Source organism: Somniosus microcephalus, unplaced genomic scaffold (assembly GCF_052327205.1).
Source record: "Somniosus microcephalus isolate GS21.2 unplaced genomic scaffold, FLI_Smic_1.0 unresolved_chr4, whole genome shotgun sequence".
NCBI classification, from domain to species: Eukaryota; Metazoa; Chordata; class Chondrichthyes; order Squaliformes; family Somniosidae; genus Somniosus; species Somniosus microcephalus.
Window position 1 is genome coordinate 31,448,593 of NW_028225182.1, and position 17,695 is coordinate 31,466,287.

The 17,695-nt window shown below is 48.8% G+C and overlaps 1 protein-coding gene across 6 annotated transcripts in view; it reads right to left on the minus strand.

The window, feature by feature from the left end:
- Positions 1-1,274: 1,274 nt before the first annotated feature.
- Positions 1,275-17,695, minus strand: part of LOC147090484 (neuroligin-1-like) — a 1,435,039-nt gene continuing 1,418,618 nt past the window's right edge. For 4 of the 6 annotated variants that reach the window (XM_085977252.1, XM_085977250.1, XM_085977255.1 and 1 more), the window contains 2 exons: positions 4,408-5,224; positions 1,275-3,783 (listed from right to left, as the gene is read on the minus strand). In XM_085977252.1, the coding sequence (XP_085833378.1) occupies positions 3,766-3,783; positions 4,408-5,224 (835 nt within the window). In that variant the 3' untranslated portion in view covers positions 1,275-3,765. Of the gene's footprint in view, positions 5,225-17,695 lie in introns of all 6 variants that reach the window. The other 2 variants (XM_085977256.1, XM_085977253.1) reach the window with 1 other exon arrangement.

The window sequence follows — 17,695 nt, forward strand, 5'->3', positions numbered from 1 at the left end:
GTTTATGACAGTAATCAGGCCACTTGTGTTTAGGGAAATGGAAAGTTTATGACAGCAATCAGGTCACTTGTGTTTAGGGAAATGGAAAGTTTATGACAGCAATTAGGTCGCTTGTGTTTAGGGAAGTGCATGTTTATTGGGTTTATGTTATTCTGTTGTCCTTTGTATTGTATTTTTGATGTACTATGATTTATTGGTAGTACGTATGGTATAAGAGATGTGAGTGAACCCACTGTTCAGCAGCTCATACTGGTGAAGTGTAATGTCTTCATTACAGGAGTACAGGAGTACAGGAGCAAGGATGTCTTACTGCAGTTATACAGGGCCTTGGTGAGACCACACCTGGAGTACTGTGTGCAATTTTGGTCTCCTTACCTAAGAAAGGATATACTTGCCATAGTGGGAGTGCAGTGAAGGTTCACCAGACTGATTCCTGGGATGGCAGGACTGTCGTATGAGGAGAGATTGGATCAATTAGGCCTGTATTCACTAGAGTTTAGAAGAATGAGAGGGGATCTCATTGAAACGTATAAAATTCTGACAGGGCTAGACAGATTGGATGCAGGGACGATGTTTCCCCTGGCTGGGGGGTCGAGTCTAGAACGAGGGGTCACAGTCTCAGGATACGGGGTAGGACATTTAGGACTGAGATGAGGAGAAATTCCTTCACTCAGAGGGTGGTGAACCTGTGGAATTCTCTACCACAGAAGGCTGTGGAGGCCAAGTCACTGATTATATTTAAGAAGGAGATAGATAGATTTCTAGACACAAAAGGCATCAAGGGGTATGGGGAGAGAGCGGGAATATGGTACTGAGATAGAGGATCAGCCATGATCATATTGAATGGCGGAACAGGTTCGAAGGGCCGAATGGCCGACTCCTGCTCCTATTTTTCTATGTATCTATGTTTCTATGTCTCAGAGATCACACTGGTTTTGTGAAGTATGGGGTTTCAATAAAGACTGACCCTGCATTACTGTAACCAAGTATGTGTGTCATCTGGCGTTTAAAGGAACGAAATGAAAAAGAACAAGAAAGCAGTCAAACATGGGGGTCTTGGGAATAGTTTGAATCTTAGCCAGCAGATAGTGGGTAGATCACATTTAAAGCACTGGCATTGTTTCTTCCTCGTTAATGTTCACTATCGGATCATTACCTCTTACCACCAATTGCAAGCGCACATTCGCGGATCCAACTGCTTGGCCTTCAGTTCCCTCCCCTCCCCCGTCACACGTGATTGGCTGACTGCAACAAACAAAGCCAGGGTAGAGGTGTAACAGTTTTAAAATACTTTATTATTCTAAGAACAAAGTTTGGCGCTGGTCGGGCAACCACTCCAAGTGTAAAGGTCCCTCAGAGGTCAACGGCAAGTCAATTGGCTGTCACCCCAAAAAAGATACGTCACTCTTCCCAGGAGGTTGTCGCATCTCTCCAAAAAACCTCAACCCAACTTTTACAAAACCGTTAGCTGGGATTAGAAAATGCTTCGTTAGTGAAGTCCAGCCTGGCCTTTTCAGCAGCTCCAAGATCATTTCGGGCCACAGTTACTTTAACGGATGCTCAGCAAAGCTTCTCTTCCCACGTGGCAATTCTGCCGGGTGACACTGCCAACCACCACCCTCCCCCGCAGCCCCCAACACCCCCACCCCGCCCTCCTCAAAGAAGCAATTCCCATTGTCCTTAGAATCAATCCTGAAGAGAGATGCATTCAAAAAAATAAGACAGCCACCTCAAATAAAAGCGGGGGAGTTGAGGAAATGTCATGGCCGGTCACGGGCATGATGGGCTGAATGGCCTCCTTCTGTGCTGTATCATTCTAGGATGTGGGGGGTAAACTTCCAGCTCAGAACATCTTGCCCTCAAGGCTTCCAGATCGAGTCTTTGAGAGTCACAATTAAGCTGCTTGTCCCAAAGAGCTGAACAGTTATTTTCAAAAAGAGATGTACGCAATGCACTCATACCAATGGTGCGGCCTCGCGGTCGCTGCTACAGCTTAATTCAGGCCGTTTCCGTTTTTGGGTGTCTCTGAGATGACAACAGTTGACCTCTGGTAGCTGAGGGGAGAGGCAGGGAAGAGGTGGCAGTGGGGGGGAGGAGGGGCAATGTTAGGGGTGGGACGGGAGAGGGGAGAAAGGTGAGCTATCCACATCGACTGAACTCCCGGTGTGGCCCGAAGAGATGCTGCCAGTAAACTCCGGGCCGTCCTCTTTTTTTTCCCATTTTTTTTTAAAACTTGCGAGCCCGCCGCTCAGCCGAAACGAAAACTATTTACTGTAATCACAAACTTCCTTTGTTAAAAAGAAAAGAAAAATAAATGGGTCACTACGCACTTTCCTAATAATAGCGGTGGTTCGAATGGCGCTGGTCGCTTGTTGCAAGGCAGTCCCGCGGATAGTCAACTGCCCCCGAAGACTCGCCAAGCCCACGGTGGCTAATTGAATCATAAGGATGTAATATACAAAAAAACGTTGTCCAAGAATCATAGCGATGTTCCTTCGTATTCCTCCCTGAGTCCTCGCTCAGACGATTCGGCGGAGACGCCAAGTCAAAGATATACGAGTAGAGGCGATGCGTCGTCTTAAAACCGGTGACCTTTGACCTCTCCAAGCCCCCTTGACAACGCTCACTATTAAAGCCGATGGTAGGTGGAAAAACCCACTTCCGAGCCACCACTCGTCAAATAAACATTTCTTCCCTTTTTGTGTTTTCTCTCTCTCTCTCTCTCCCAGTCAAAATATTTCCGACGTCGGCGGAAGTTTCGTCGGTCTCTGGTGGTTTTTTTTTAAATGTGAGGTCTTTTTTTAATCATTTATATCAAAAGTTCACCATGCTCGATTTTTTTTTTTTTGAGCGCAGGCAAGATGCAAGCTCCTTCCTGCGGCAGAGTAGAAAGGGACGGCGGCAGGAGTCGCTCGGGCCGCACGGCGAGGGCCTAAAACCGGGCCTAACGGGCGGCTCCACCCGGCGACGTCGCGCCTCCCGGCGACAAAGGCTCGTCTCAGTTGGCAAACCGAGTGTCCTCCGTAATCAAAACTCCGGTTTGTTCGATCGGTTCGGTTTTTTTTTGGTGCGCCGGCAGCTGCTGCTGTCTGCGTGTCTCTCTTTCTCTCTCGCTCTCTCACTCTCTCAAATCACCCCTTTGCGTTTCATCGGAAAAAGAGCAGGCGGCCTCTGTCGAGGTTTTCGGCCCTCGACGTAAATATGATTCAAAAAGGAAGCCAAGCTACTTTTCTTTTGTCTCTCTGTCCGTCCGTTCCACAAATGTTGGGGGTTGGGGGAGGGGGGGGAGAGGGGGGTGTGTGGGGAGGGGGCTGGTGGGGAGGGAGGGAGGAGGGGCGGGGGGGGTGAGTTACGTGGTTGTCTTTCCTTGCCTTCAAAGTCTGCAACGTCAACTCCAGGCGACGCCATTTTGTTTTATGTCTTTTTTTTTTCCGCCCCCTCCCCTCCCCTCCCCCACCCCAGCAACTCAGAACCCCGTTTCAGGAGCAGATTCAGATTGAATTTTGTTTTTGAAAACAACTCCACGCGTCGGCGGATTTATAAATGTCACGGTTTTATTCGCTGTAAATCATAAGCATTCCACGGTGAAACATAATCTCTGGATATATTTTCAGGCCTACTCCTCGTTGCTGGAGTTTTGGAAGGAAATAAACCCTGGTTGGTCCCGTGACTTGCGACTCCCCAGTTCAGAGGGCAATGTTCCCCAAACGTTTGTGTGTTTTTTTTTCAATTTTTATAGGTAGTAGAATTCGTTTTTTTTTCTCTTTAATGCTCCAGTCGTACCTTAAAATGAAACAAAAGTGAATATGGAAGTGCTGTACAACATAGCCCAGTTTTGAGTTACTTAACTACGCTAGTTTTCAACTCATACATCCCTTACAGAACTGAAAACAAAAATCATAGGTTCAAGTTATCTTAAATGCCATGCAATCCTCCAAACAACCACGTTTTAAATTTAATTCTTTTTTTGGCACATGTTCCTCTATTTAAATTAGAATTTACTGGGTTGGGAATAGGCCGAAGCCTAACTTTCCTTGGCACTGGTATATTGACGTTAAGATTCCTTGGAGACGGAGAACAGGGGAAGGGGGTGGGGGGGGAGGAGACGAAGGGAGGGAGGAGGAGGGTGGGGATGAGTGGGAGGGATGGGAAGAAGGAAGATATTGCTGCCCCCAAAACATGTCCCTGAAATACGGTTTACATTACAAGGGGAAATATTTGTGTGAAAAATATCGAATTATTCAGTTAAACGCTTTTCGCTCTTCAATGTGTGTCTTCGTTATCCCCCCCCCAAAAAGCTTTGTCAAATCATTAGAACTTCAATATAACATTTGCAGCCACATTTTCTCATTGGCCTTCCTTGGCCTCAAAGTGCAGGGCCTAGCCTCAATGACGTCTTGACTATACCCGGGTGGTAGAGTGTGGGTGGGGCAGAGTGTTGTTGTGCCCGGCGGGGTAGGTATTGAAGGCGTGGAGCGGCTGCATCCCGCTTATGGTGCTGGGGATCATGGTGATGGTGTTTGGGGTCATGAGGGGGACGTCGTCGGGCGCTCTCCTCAAGGCCAGGGTGTAGTCGGGCGGGCAGGCGGGCCGGAGGATCTCGTGGGGCCGCAGGGGCTCCAGGTCGTGAGCCTCGTGCTCGCTGTGCTTGATCTGGAGGGACATGATCTCCTCCTCCTGGGCGTGGGCCAGGTCGTTGGTGGTGTTGCGCTGGGGGCTGAGCCGGCGGTGCAGCTCGTGCCGCTTGTCGCGCTTGTAGTAGAGCGCGGCGAAGGCCAGGATGTTGAGGAAGAGCAGGGAGGCCCCCACCGCCACCGTGACGCTCAGCTCGGTCGAGTAGTCCCGCGAGTCCGCCGGCAGGCGGACGTATTTGGGGGGGTCGTCGGTGCGCTCCGGCTCGGGCGGCGTGGTGATGAACGGCCGCTTGGTAGTGACGGTCCAGCCTGTGCCGTGGACCCGCTTGTTTATGAAGGGGTCCTCCGGCGGGATCTTGGTGGTGGTCGACGTGTACTGCAAGATGTCGTGAAGGTTGTGTAGGTGGGGGACCAGCTCCAGCCAGAAGGCGACTTTGTTCGCCCGGTAGTGCTCGCGGATTCTTGGCTTCAGGCCAATGTGGAGGTAGGGCTTCTCCTTGGAGTTGAACTTGGTCCAAGCCACCTCTTCAAAGCGGTTAGGTTTGGTGTGGATGAATTTTGTATCCTGAGGAACCGGCTTGTTGGGATCTCTGCAAGAATAAAAGAAAAGGTCAAACAACTTAAACATACATACGAATTAGAAGCAGGATTAGGCCCCTCGAGCCTGCTCCGCCATTCAATAAGATCATGGCTGATCCGATTACTCCACATTCCCGCCTATCCCCTTCACCCCCTTGCTTACCAAGAATCTATCTCCCTCCGCCTTCAAAATATTCAAAGACTCTGCTTCCACCGCCCTCTGAGGAAGAGAGTTCCAAAGACTCACGACCCTCTGAGAAAACATTTCTCCTCATCTCTGTCTTAAATGGGCGACCCCTTATTTTTAAACAGTGACCCCTAGTTCTAGATTCTCCCACAAGAGGAAACACCCTCTCCACATCCACCCTGCCCAGGCCCCTCAGGATCTTCTATGTTTCAATCAAGCCACCTTGCTTTTATATCGCAAACGTCCCAAGGCACTTCACAGGAGCGATTATCAAGCTAAGTTTGACACATAAGGAGATTATGGCCCAGACATTCGGGTCTCCACGGGTGAGTACGCACGAGGTATTCACACGTGGGTCCGATGGAAGTTTCCTGCATGCACTGCGCATGCGCGGGAAACCGGCACTTCCGTCCCTCTGAAAGCAGGGGTTCAGAGGTCGAACGCGTGCGCGGGGGAGTCTGCGCGTGCACTTTGAACTTACATTTTTTTTACAGGTTTCTCCGGGAGGGTAAGTCTTTAGAATTTAGAAATGTAAAAAACAGGCATAAGGCCTGCTTTTTACAAGGTAAGTGGTCAATTAATTAAAATTAAAACATTTTTTCCACAGGTTTATTATTTTTAAATACTTCAAAGCAAGGTAAGTTTATTTTTAGCCCTGTTAGAATATAAAATTATTTTTTTCAAAAATTTAAATTATTGTTTAAAATAGTTATTTAATGTAATTTATAGTTTATTTAAAAAGTGGGATTTAAAAAAAAAAAATATTTGAAGGTTTAGTGCTATTTTGGGGCTGTAGTATTTATAAGTCTTGACAGGTCTTCCTGTCAAGACTTATGAATGGAGCATTCCCTGCTCCGATTGGCTCCCCATGGCCCACGTGATCCCACGGGACGCATCGAACTAACTGCGCCCCTGGGACACGCAAGCACAGCACAGCGCGCCGGCAGCTGGAGCAGGCCCCGGATCAGAATTCCACGGGGGCCCACAGCTCAACGGCCGGCGCGCAAGGTAAGTGCAGTTCGGGGGCTTGCACCCGCGGGAAGCCCCCGACCCGAATTTCTGGGCCATTAGGTCAGGTGACCAAAAATCTTGCTCAAAGAGGTAGGTGTTGAGGGGCGTCTTAAAGGAGGAGAGAGAGAGGCGGAGAGGATTAGGGAGGGATTTCCAGAGCTTGCGGGGGGGGGCCCGAGGCAGCTGAAGGTTGTCAAGCATCTATCAAGCGTGGCAGTTCTGAATTATTTATTCATCTGCTTGACGCTCCCTCACTTCTGAGTCCAAACGGCCGTGGGCTCGAGCCCCACTGCATGATTTGAGCCCAAAGTCTAGGCTGGTGCTCCCAGTGCAAGAACCCCCCGCTGTACTGTCGGAGGTGCCGTCCTTTGAAATAGGAGCAGGAGTCGGCCATTTGGCCCCTCGAGCCTGCTCCGCCATTTCATGAGATCATGGCTGATCTGATTTTGGCCTCAACTCCACTTTCCCGCTCTCTCCCCGTACCCCTCGACTCCCCTGCAGTTCAAATGTCTGTCAATCTCCGCCTTGAATATATTCACTGACTCCGCCTCCACAGCTCTCTGGGGTAGAGAATTCCAAAGATTCACGACCCTCTGAGAAGAAGAAATTCCTCCTCATCTCCGTCTTAAATGGGCGCCCCCTTATTCTGAAACAATGCCCCCAACTTCTAGCACGGTGGCATAGTGGTTAGCACTGTTGCCTCACAGCGCCAGGGACCCGGGTTCGAATCCGGCCTCGGGCGACTGTCTGTGTGGAGTTTGCACATTCTCCCCGTGTTTGCGTGGGGTTTCCTCCGGGTGCTCCGGTTTCCTCCCACAGTCCAAAGATGTGCGGGTTAGGTTGATTGGCTATGATAAATTGACCCTTAGTGTTAGGGGATTAAATACGTGGGGTTACGGGGATAGGGTGGGATATGTGTTGGTGTAGGGGTTACGGGGATCGGGTGGGATATGTGTCGGTGCAGGCTCGATGGGCCGAAATGGCCTCTATCTGCACTGTGGGGTTTCTGTGATTTCTGTGATACCCCACTAGGGGAAATATCCCCTCTGCATCCACCCTGTCAATCCCCCTCAGAATCTTATATGTTTCAATAAGATCCCCTCTCATTCTTCTAAACTCCAATGAGTATAGGCCCAACCTGCTCAACCTTTCCTCATACGTCAACCCCTTCATCCCAGGAATCAACCTCGTGAACCTTCTCTGCATGGCCTCCAATGCAAGTATATCCCTCCTTAAATATGGAGACCCAAACTGCACGCAGTACTCCAGGTGCGGTCTCACCAGCGCCCTGTAAAGTTGTAGCAAGACTTCCCTACTTTTATACTCCATCCCCCTTGCAATAAAGGCCAACATTCCATTTGCCTTCCTAATTATTGCTGCACCTGCATGTTAACGTTTTGTGTTTCATGTTCAAGGACCCCCAGATCTCTCTGTACAGACACATTCTGTAGTCTTTCTCCATTTAAATAATATTTTTCTTTTCTATTCTTCCTACCAAAGTGGATAACCTCACATTTACCCACATTATACTCCATCTGCCGAACTCATGCCCACTCTCTTAGCCTCTCTACATCCCTTTGCAGACTCCTTGGGCTCGAACTTCCAAGCTCCGTGGAGGCGGGTTTGGAGGCGGAAGTAGGGGGAAAATTGCAGAATCGGGGGGCACGAACCCTTCCCACCCCCAACCCGCCTCCATGCCCATTTCCCAGGAGGCGGGTGCCCGACCTGTGCTGGGAGCCGCCTCCCCGAGGCAGGAAATGGATTAGTGCCAATTAACTGGCCTAATGAGTGCAAACTGAAGGACACACACTATCTTACAGTGCTTTATGCATTAGAATTCTCATTGAAACATATAACAGTCTTACAGGGCTTGACAGAGTAGATGCAGGGAGGATGTTTCCTCCTGGCTGGGGAGTCAAGAACCAGGGGTCACAGTCTCAGGATAAGGGGGCTCCATTTAGGACTGAGATGAGTCATAGGGGGAGAAATTCAGTATCGCCCCTGTTTGGGGCGCCATTATCGGCCGGGCGCAAAGTTTAGCGCCTGGCGCTAATTATCGCCTCCGACGGCAAACTTGGCCTCTATCGCCCCTGGAGGTGATTGGAGCGCTAAATCAGGCGCTACACAGCTCTCTTAAGGCACAAAGGCCGAGGAGCGAGGCGCTACCTCAGAGCGCTGGCGAAGCTCCTGTGATGTCAGTCAGCAATGGAACACAGACACACTGGCGCCGGCCAGTTCTTAAAGGGGAGGGTCGATCTTGCTCTCCATCCACACCCTGCTCATTGCAGCCTTGAATCTCGGCCTGGAGAGACCTGTACATCAAATCTGCTGGAAAGAACAATGGAGGGGCCCAGGGAAAGAGCTCAGAGTGCAGCCCCCACAGTCTCTTCTAAATCGATACAAGGAAGGTCAAATCAAAATGAACCTGCAAAGTGCTGCTCAGTACCCAAAACTCCTTCAAACAGCGTTGAATCTCTCCAGAAGTCTCTCTCTCTCTCTCAGAATGCGTGGTGCAAAAATGTCACCAACAAAAAAAGGCAGGAAGCGGTCACCTTTAAAAGCACTCCCCCAGTCCCTCCCTGACTGCAAAACGCTCCCCTCAGCCTGTCGTTGCTAGCAGCAGGTGGTAAGTGTGGTAAACCACTGTTTGTATTCCACTGTGTACATGCCTGGACCTGCCTCGGCTGACTCCTCCCACAAGTCCTAGTATAAAGGTGACTGCTCCCCAGCCCTTTGTATTTCTGGACCGGTCGACCACTCGAGGCAGACCTTCATTCTTTTGTTAATAAAAGCCTTTAGTTACTCTCTTAACTCTCAGTCTTTTATGAGTAATTGATAGCGCATCAGTAAGGCAGGCGGCGCCACTCAATATCCGGTCCGGGGCGCTACCGGGGCGCTGCACACTCGACTGACGTCACGATCTGCCAACACAGGAGATCGTGGCGGTAGTGTTTAGCGCCGCTGCAAAATGTCTAGTTAATTTCGCAAGCGGCGCAAATATTGCCGCGCCCGGGCGCTAGTTGCTTTGCGCCCCATTAGCGCCCTCTTAAGGCGCTAACGGGAGGCGCAAACCAACTGAATTTTTCCCCCATAGAGTCATAGGAGGGCACTAATGGGGCGCAAAGCAACTCGCGCCCGGGCGCGGCGCCGTCAACACCTCCCGTGAAATTCAGCAGGAGGTTAGCGGCGGTGCTAACCGTTAGCGCCCTGCGTCGCTGCGCCGCCAGCGATTACATCATCGCCGTGCGCAGCGTCCCACTCGCGCCCCGGTTGCGATCTTCGGTGGGCCTAGCGAGCCGCTCAGTCGGATCAAAGCCGGTTCAAGGAGGGGGCCCATCGCTACAATCTCGGGTGGCATCTCGGGATGGACAACGATCGCTGGCCTTGCCGGCAGCGCCCACAGCCTGAGAATGAGTTTCTTTGGGGGAAGGAAAATTCCATCCAATGGCCCATCCTCCTCCTAAATTTTAAATTTAACCTCTGGTACACGAACCCTTGTCCACATTAACCAATTGGCTTGCTTTGGATACTTGAGGGCTCCAACTGCCTTTCCTCGACGTCTCCTCTTTTCCAATTATGGCACCTTTAATATATAGAGACATGTGCTCCTGGCACAGTGCCTCTCTACTGCCCCTACCAACACTGGTGTCCCACTTGTTTATATCATACATCAAGAACATAAGAACATAAGAAATAGGAGCAGGAGTCGGCCATACAGCCCCTCGAGCCTGCTCCGCCATTCAATGAGATCATGACTGATCTTCTACCTCATCTCCACTTTCCTGCACTATCCCCACATCCCTTGATTCCCTTAATATTCAAAAAATCTATCGCTCTCTGTCTTGAATATACTCAATAACTGAGCCTCCACAGCCCTCTGGGGGAGAGAAGTCCAAAGATTCACCACCCTCTGAGTGAAGAAATTTCTCCTCATCTCAGTCCTGAATGGCCGACCCCTTATTCTGAGACTGTGACCCCTGGTTCTAGATTCCACAGCCAGGGGGAAACATCCTCCCTACATCTACCCTGTCAAGCCCTGTAAGAATTTTGTATGTTTCAATGAGATCGCCTCTCATTCTTCTAAACACTAGAGAATATAGGCCTAGTCTACTCAATCTCTCCTCATATGACGATCCCCCCATCCCAGGAATCAGTCTGGTGAACCTTTGTTGCACTCCCTCTAAGTCAAGTATATCCTTCCTTAGGTAAGGAGACCAAAACTGTACACAATACTCCAGGTGTGGTCTCACCAGGGCCCTGTATAATTGCAGTAAGACTTCTTTACTCTTATACTCAAATCCTCTTGTAAAAAAGGCCAACATACCATTTGCTTTCCTAATTGCTTGCTGTACCTGCATGTTAACTTTCAGTGATTCGTGTACAAGGACACCCAGGTCCCTCAGAACACCAACATTTCCCAATCTCTCACCATTTGAAAAATACTCTGCTTTTCTATTTTTCCTACCAAAGTGGATAACTTCACACTTCTCCACATTATATTCTATTTGCCATGTTCTTGCCCACTCACTTAGCCTGTCTATATCCCCTTGAAGCCTCCTTGCATCCTCCTCACAACTTACATTCCCACCCAGCTTTGCACCATCAGCAAACTTGGATATATTACATTTGGTTCCCTCATCCAAATCATTGATGTAGATTGTGAATAGCTGCAGCCCAAGCACTGATCCTTGCGGTACCCCACTAGTTACAGCCTGCCAACCCGAAAATGATCCGTTTATTCCTACTCTCCGTTTTCTGTCCATTAACCAATCCTCAATCCATGCTAATATATTACCCCCAATCCCTCCCTTATGCCTTAATTTTGTTTATTAACCTCTTGTGTGGCACCTTATCGAACAACTTCTGAAAATCCAAATACACCACATCCACTGGTTCACCCTTATCTATTCTGCGAGTTACAAGCTCAAAAAACTCTAACAGATTTGTCAAACACGATTTCCCTTTCATAAATCTGTGCTGACTCTGCCCAATCCTATTATTATTTTCTAAGTGCCCTGTTACCAGGTCCTTAATAATCGATTCCAGCATTTTCACTACTACTGATGTCAGGCTAACTGGTCTGTAGTTCCCTGTTTTCTCTCTCCCTCCTTTCTTAACTAGTGGGGTTACAGTTGCTGCAGTCCTTGATCACCCAAATCCAGCTGTTCAGTTAATCTCCTCCCAACCCATGGAATCCCCATCGCTCCCTCTCCCCCTGCTCCTCCCGGTGGCTTTTGATTGCGGTTCGAGCTCAGCCCCTTAAATTTCCCTCGGCCTGGAAGGCTGCGCGTTGCCGGATTCATCATAGAACGATACAGCACAGAAGGAGGCCATTCGGCCCAGCGTGTCTGTGCCGGCTCTGTTCAGGAACTCACCAACAGCACTCCCCCCCCGACATCGCCCCCTGCTTTTTAGAACATAGATCATAGAAAACATCGAAAAATCGGAGCAGGAGTCGGTCATTCGGCCCTTCGAGCCTGCTCCGCCATTCAATGAGACCATGGCTGATCCTCTATCTCAATACCATATTCCCGCTCTCTCCCCAAACCCCTTTTCCCCGTAGCCCTGCAAATTTATCCTTTTCAAGTATTTATCCAATTCTCTTTTGAAAGTTACCATTGAATCTGCTTCCACCGCCCTTTCAGGCAGTGCGTTCCCGATCACAACAACTCGCTGTGTAAAAATAATGTTGCCTCAGCTTGTTTTGCCGAATACCTGAAATCTGTGTGATTTGGTCACCGACCCTTCTGCCACTGGAAGCAGTTTCTCCTTATTTGTTCTATCAAAACTATTCATGATTTTGGGAACGCCATCTATTAAATCTCCTCTTAATCTTCACTGCTCCAAATAAGAACAGCCCCAGCTCCTCCAGTTTATCCACATAACTGAAGTCCCTCATCCCCGGTACCATTCGAGTAAGTCTCCTCCGCACCCTCGCCAAGGCCTTGACGTCCTTTAGACCAACCAGGGAGCAGCCAGGCTTTTTCTTTCCACCAATCAGCCTTGGCCAGTTCCTCGTGCCAGCAGAGTTTAAAGGGCCAAGGCCAAAGTTCTCATGATGGGGAAAGAAAGAAAGAACTTTGCACAACCTCACTCCGCCCCAAAGCTCTTCACAGCCAACGAAGACTTTTTTTTTGAAGTGCAGTCACTGTTGTAATGTAGGAAACGCAGCAGCCAATTTGCACCCATCCACAAGGCACAAGTCAGGAGTGTGATGGAATACTCTCCACTTGCCTGGATGAGTGCAGCTCCAACAACACTCAAGAATCTCGACACCATCCAGGACAAGGCAGCCTGCTTGATCGGCACCCCATCCACCACCTTAAACATTCACTCCCTCCACCACCGGCGCACCGTGGCTGCAGTGTGTACCATCTACAAGATGCACTGCAGCAACTCGCCAAGGCTTCTTCGGCAGCACCTCCCAAACCCGCCACCTCTTCCACCTAGAAGGACAAGGGCAGCAGGCGCATGGGAACACCACCACCTCCAAGTCCCCCTCCAAGTCATACCATCCTGACTTAGAAGTATATCGGCCGATCCTTCATCATCGCTGGGTCAAAATCCTGGGACTCCCTCCCTAACAGCACTGTGGGAGCACCTTCACCACACGGACTGCAGCGGCTCATGAAGGCAGCTCACCACCACCTTGTGTATGAGCAGCATAAGGGGCTTCCAGTTTTTGAGTATGGGGGCTTGCACTTCTGTTTATTCATTTTTCTTTATTCATTTATGGGATGTGGGTGTCACAGGCAAGGCCAACATTTATTGCCCATCCCTAGTTGCGCTCGAGAAGGTGTTCCCGTGCGCCTGCTGGCCTTGTCCTTCTAGGTGGTAGAGGTCGCGAGTTTGGGAGGTGCTGCCGAAGAAGCCGTGGCGAGTTGCTGCAGTGCATCTTGTAGACGGTACACACTGCAGCCATGGTACACTGGTGGTAGAGGGAGTGAATGTTTAAGGTGGTGGATGGTACAGGAAACTTTAGATTTACCGGCCCCTAAATAACCGGAAATCTCGGTTAACCGGCAAAATTCAGGAGTAGGTTCAGGTAACTTTTTATACTTGCCTTCCTCCATTTGTTGCTGTGCAAGGGTGTGGCTGCAGCTGTTGCTAAGCTACAGAGACGCTTGCAACTTGTGGCCATTGTTCTGAAGCTGTTGCTAAGCAACAGGGTTTGTTGCTTTATACGGAGCTCTCGGCTCCGTATCTTTTGCTATAGCGTTCGGTTATCCGGAATTTTTGATGAACCGGCACCACGTCGGTCTCATCCGTGCCGGATAAAAAAAAGTTTCCTGTAGATGCCAATCAAACGGGCTGCTTTGCCCTGGATGGTGTCGAGCTTCTTGAGTGTTGTTGGAGCTGCACTCATCCAGGCAAGTGGAGAGTATTCCATCACACTCCTGACTTGTGCCTTGTAGATGGTGGAAAGGCTTTGGGGAGTCAGGAGGTGAGACACTCGCTGCAGAATACCCAGCCTCTGACCTGCTCTTGTTGCCAATCATAGAATCGTACAGAACAGAAAGACGCCATTCGGCCCATCGGCTCTTTGAAAGAACTCTCCAATTAGTCGCACTCCCACCTGCTCTTTCCCCCACAGCCCTGCAAATTTCTCCTTTTCAATTATATTTGCTTTTGAAAGTTACTATTGAATCTGCTTCCACTGCCCATTCAGGCAGCGCATTGCAGATCACAACAACTCGCTGCGTAAAAAAAAAGTTTCCTCATCTCCCTATCTGGTTCTTTAGCTAATTATCTTAAAACTCCTTACCTAAGGAAGGATATACTTGCCATAGAGTGCAATGAAGGTTCACCAGACTGGTTCCTGAGATGGGGGGATTGTCCTATGAGGAGAGATTGAGTAGACTAGGCCTATATTCTCCAGAGTTTAGAAGAATGAGAGGTGATCTCATTGAAACATACACAATTCTTACAGGGCTTGACAGGGTAGATGCGGGGAGGATGTTTCCCCTGGCTGGGGAGTCTAGAACCAGGGGTCACAGTCTCAGAATAAGGGGTCGGCCATTTAGGACTGAGATGAGGAGAAATTTCTTCACTCAGAGGGTGGCAAATCTTTGGAATTCTCTCCCCCAGAGGGCTGTGGAGGCTCAGTCGTTGAGTATATTCAAGACAGAGATCGATAAATTTTTGGATATTAAGGGAGTTAAGGGATATGGGGATAGTGCAGGAAAGTGGAGATGAGGTAGAAGATCAGCCATGATCTCATTGAATGGCGGAGCAGGCTCGAGGGACCAAATGGCCGACTCCTGCTCCTGATTCTTATGTCCTTATCTGTGTCCTCTGGTTCCCGACCCTCCTGCCAGTGGAAAGAGTTTCTCCCTATCTACTCTATCAAAACCTCTCATGATTTTATACACCACTATTGAATCTCCCCTTAACCTTCTGTACTCCAAGGAGAACAATCCCAGCTTCTCTAGTCACTCCGCATAACTGAACTCCCTCGTCCCAGAATAGAGAAAATGTGCGATGCACATAGAGGATAGGAGCAGGAGTAGGCCATTCAGCCCCTCGAGCCTGTTCCGACATTTAATGAGATCATGGCTGATCATCCAAATTCAGTACCCCGTGACGTAATAAAACTTACTACACACTTGGTTTGAGTATAAAGCAAGGCTTTAATCAACTTGTTTCAGAACATGGAAGTCTAGTTGTACTTCACTAGTTCCTTGTCTTACAAAATGTCCCTGGTAAGCTGGGGCCCACGCCCGAGTATTTATACTCTTTGGACGGCGCCACCAGCTGGCCGTCCAGCGTTATTTCATAAGTAGTTTCTTGATGATGAGATTTATAACACCCTGTCCCTGCTTTCTACCCATATCCCTTGATCCATTTAGCCGTAAGAAATATATCCAACTCCTTCTTGAATATATTTAATGAATTGGCCTCAACTGCCTTCTGTGGTAGAGAATTCCACAGGTTCACCACTCTCTGGGTGAAGAAATTCCTCCTCATCTCAGTACTAAATGGCTTACCCCTTATCCTTAGACTGTGACCCCTGGTTCTGGACTCCCCCGCCATCGGGAACATCCTTCCTGCATCTAGTCTGTCTAGTCCTGTTAGAATGTTATAAGTTACAATGAGATCCCCTCTCATTCTTCTAAACGCTAGCGAATATAAGCCTAATCGACCCAATCTCTCTTTATACGTCATTCCTGCCATCCCAGGTATCAGTCTGATGAATCTTCGCTGCACTCCCTCCATGGCAAGAACATCCTTCCTCAGATAAGGCGACCAAAACTGCACACAATACTCAAGGTGTGGTCTCACGAAGGCCCTGTACAACTGCAGCAAGACATCCTTGCTCCTGTACTCAAATCCTCTCGCTATGAAGGCCAACAGACCTTTTGCCTTCTTAACCGCCTGCTGCACCTGCATGCTTACCTTCAGCAACACCTGCACAAGGACACACAGGTCTCGTTGCACTTCCCCTTTTCCCAATCTATTGCCGTTCAGATAATAATCTGTCTTCCTGTTTTTGCCACCAAAGTTGATAACCTCACATTTATCCACATTATACTGCATCTGCCATGCTTCTGCTAAATCACCCAACCTGTCCAAATCGTACTGGAGTTTCTCTGCATTCTCCTCACAGCACACATGCCCACCCAGCTTTGTGTCGTCTGCAAACTTGGAGATATTACATCTAGTTCCCTCGTCTAGATCATTTATATATATTGTGAATAGCTGGGGTCCTAGCACCGATCCCTGCAGTACCCCACTAATCACTACCTGCCACTCGGAAAACGACCCGTTTATTTCAAATCTTTGCTTCCTGTCTGCCAACCAGTTCTCTATCCAAGACAGTACCTTACCTCCAATCCCTTGTGCTTTAACTTTACACGCTAATCTCTTATGCGGGGCCTTATTGAAAGCTTTCTGAAATTCCAAATATACCACATCCACTGGTTCTCCCTCATCTATTCTACCAGTCCTCAAAAAATTCCAGTAGATTAGTCAAGCACGATGTACCTTTTGTAAATCCATGTTGACTTTGTCCGATCCTGTCACTGTTTTCCAAGTGTTCTGGTATTACATCTTTTATAATGGATGCTAGCATTTTCCCCACTATCAATGTCAAGCTTACCGGTCTATAATTCCCCGTTTTCTCTCTACCACTCTTTTTAAATAGTGGGGTTACATTAGCTACCCTCCAATCCATGGGAACTGTTCCAGAGCCTATAGAATTTTGGAAACATAGAAACATAGAAGATAGGAGCAGGAGTAGGCCATTCGGCCCCTCGAGCCTGCTCCGCCATTCAATGAGATCATGGCTGATCATCCAAATTCAGTACCCTGTCCCTGCCTTCTCCCCATATCCCTTGATCCCTTTAGCCTTAAGAAATATATCCAACTCTTTCTTGAATATATTTAATGAACTGGCCTCCACCGCCCTCTGTGGCAGAGAATTCCACAAGTTCACCACTATCTGGGTGAAGAAATTCCTCCTCAGTTCAGTCCTAAAAGGCTTACCCCTTATCCTTAGACTATGACGCCTGGTTCTGGACTCCCCAGCCATCAGAAACATCCTTCCTGCATCTAGCCTGTCCAGGCCTGACAGAATTTTATAGGTTTCGATGAGATCCCCTCTCAATCTTCTAAATTCCAGTGAGTATAAGCCCAATCGACACAATCTCTCCTCATACGTCATTCCTGCCATCCCAGGTATCACCCTGGTGAATCTTCGCTGCACTCCTTCCATGGCAAGAACGTCCTTCCTCAGGTAAGGTGACCAAAACTGCACACAATACTCAAGGTGTGGTCTCACCAAGGCCCTGTACAACTGTAGCAAGACATCCTTGTTCCTGTACTCGAACCCTCTTGCTACGAAGGCCAACATACCATTTGCCTTCTTAACCGCCTGCTGCACCTGCATGCTTACCTTCAGCGACTGGTGCACAAGAACACCCAGGTCTCTTTGCACTTCCCCTTCTCCCAATCTATTGCCATTCAAATAATAATCTGCCTTCCTGTTTTTGCCACTAAAGTGGATAACCTAACATTTATCCACATTATAGTGCATTTGCCATGTTTCTGCCCAATCACCCAACCTGTCCAAATCATACTGGAGTTTCACGACATCCTCCTCACAGCATACCCTCCCACCCAGCTTTGTGTCGTCTGCAAATTTGGGGATATTACATCCAATTCCCTCGTCCAGATCATTAATATATATTGTGAATAGCTGGGGTCCAAGGACCGATCCTTGCGGTACCCCACTAGTCACTCCCTGCCACTCGTAAAACGACCCGTTTATTCCAACTCTTTGCTT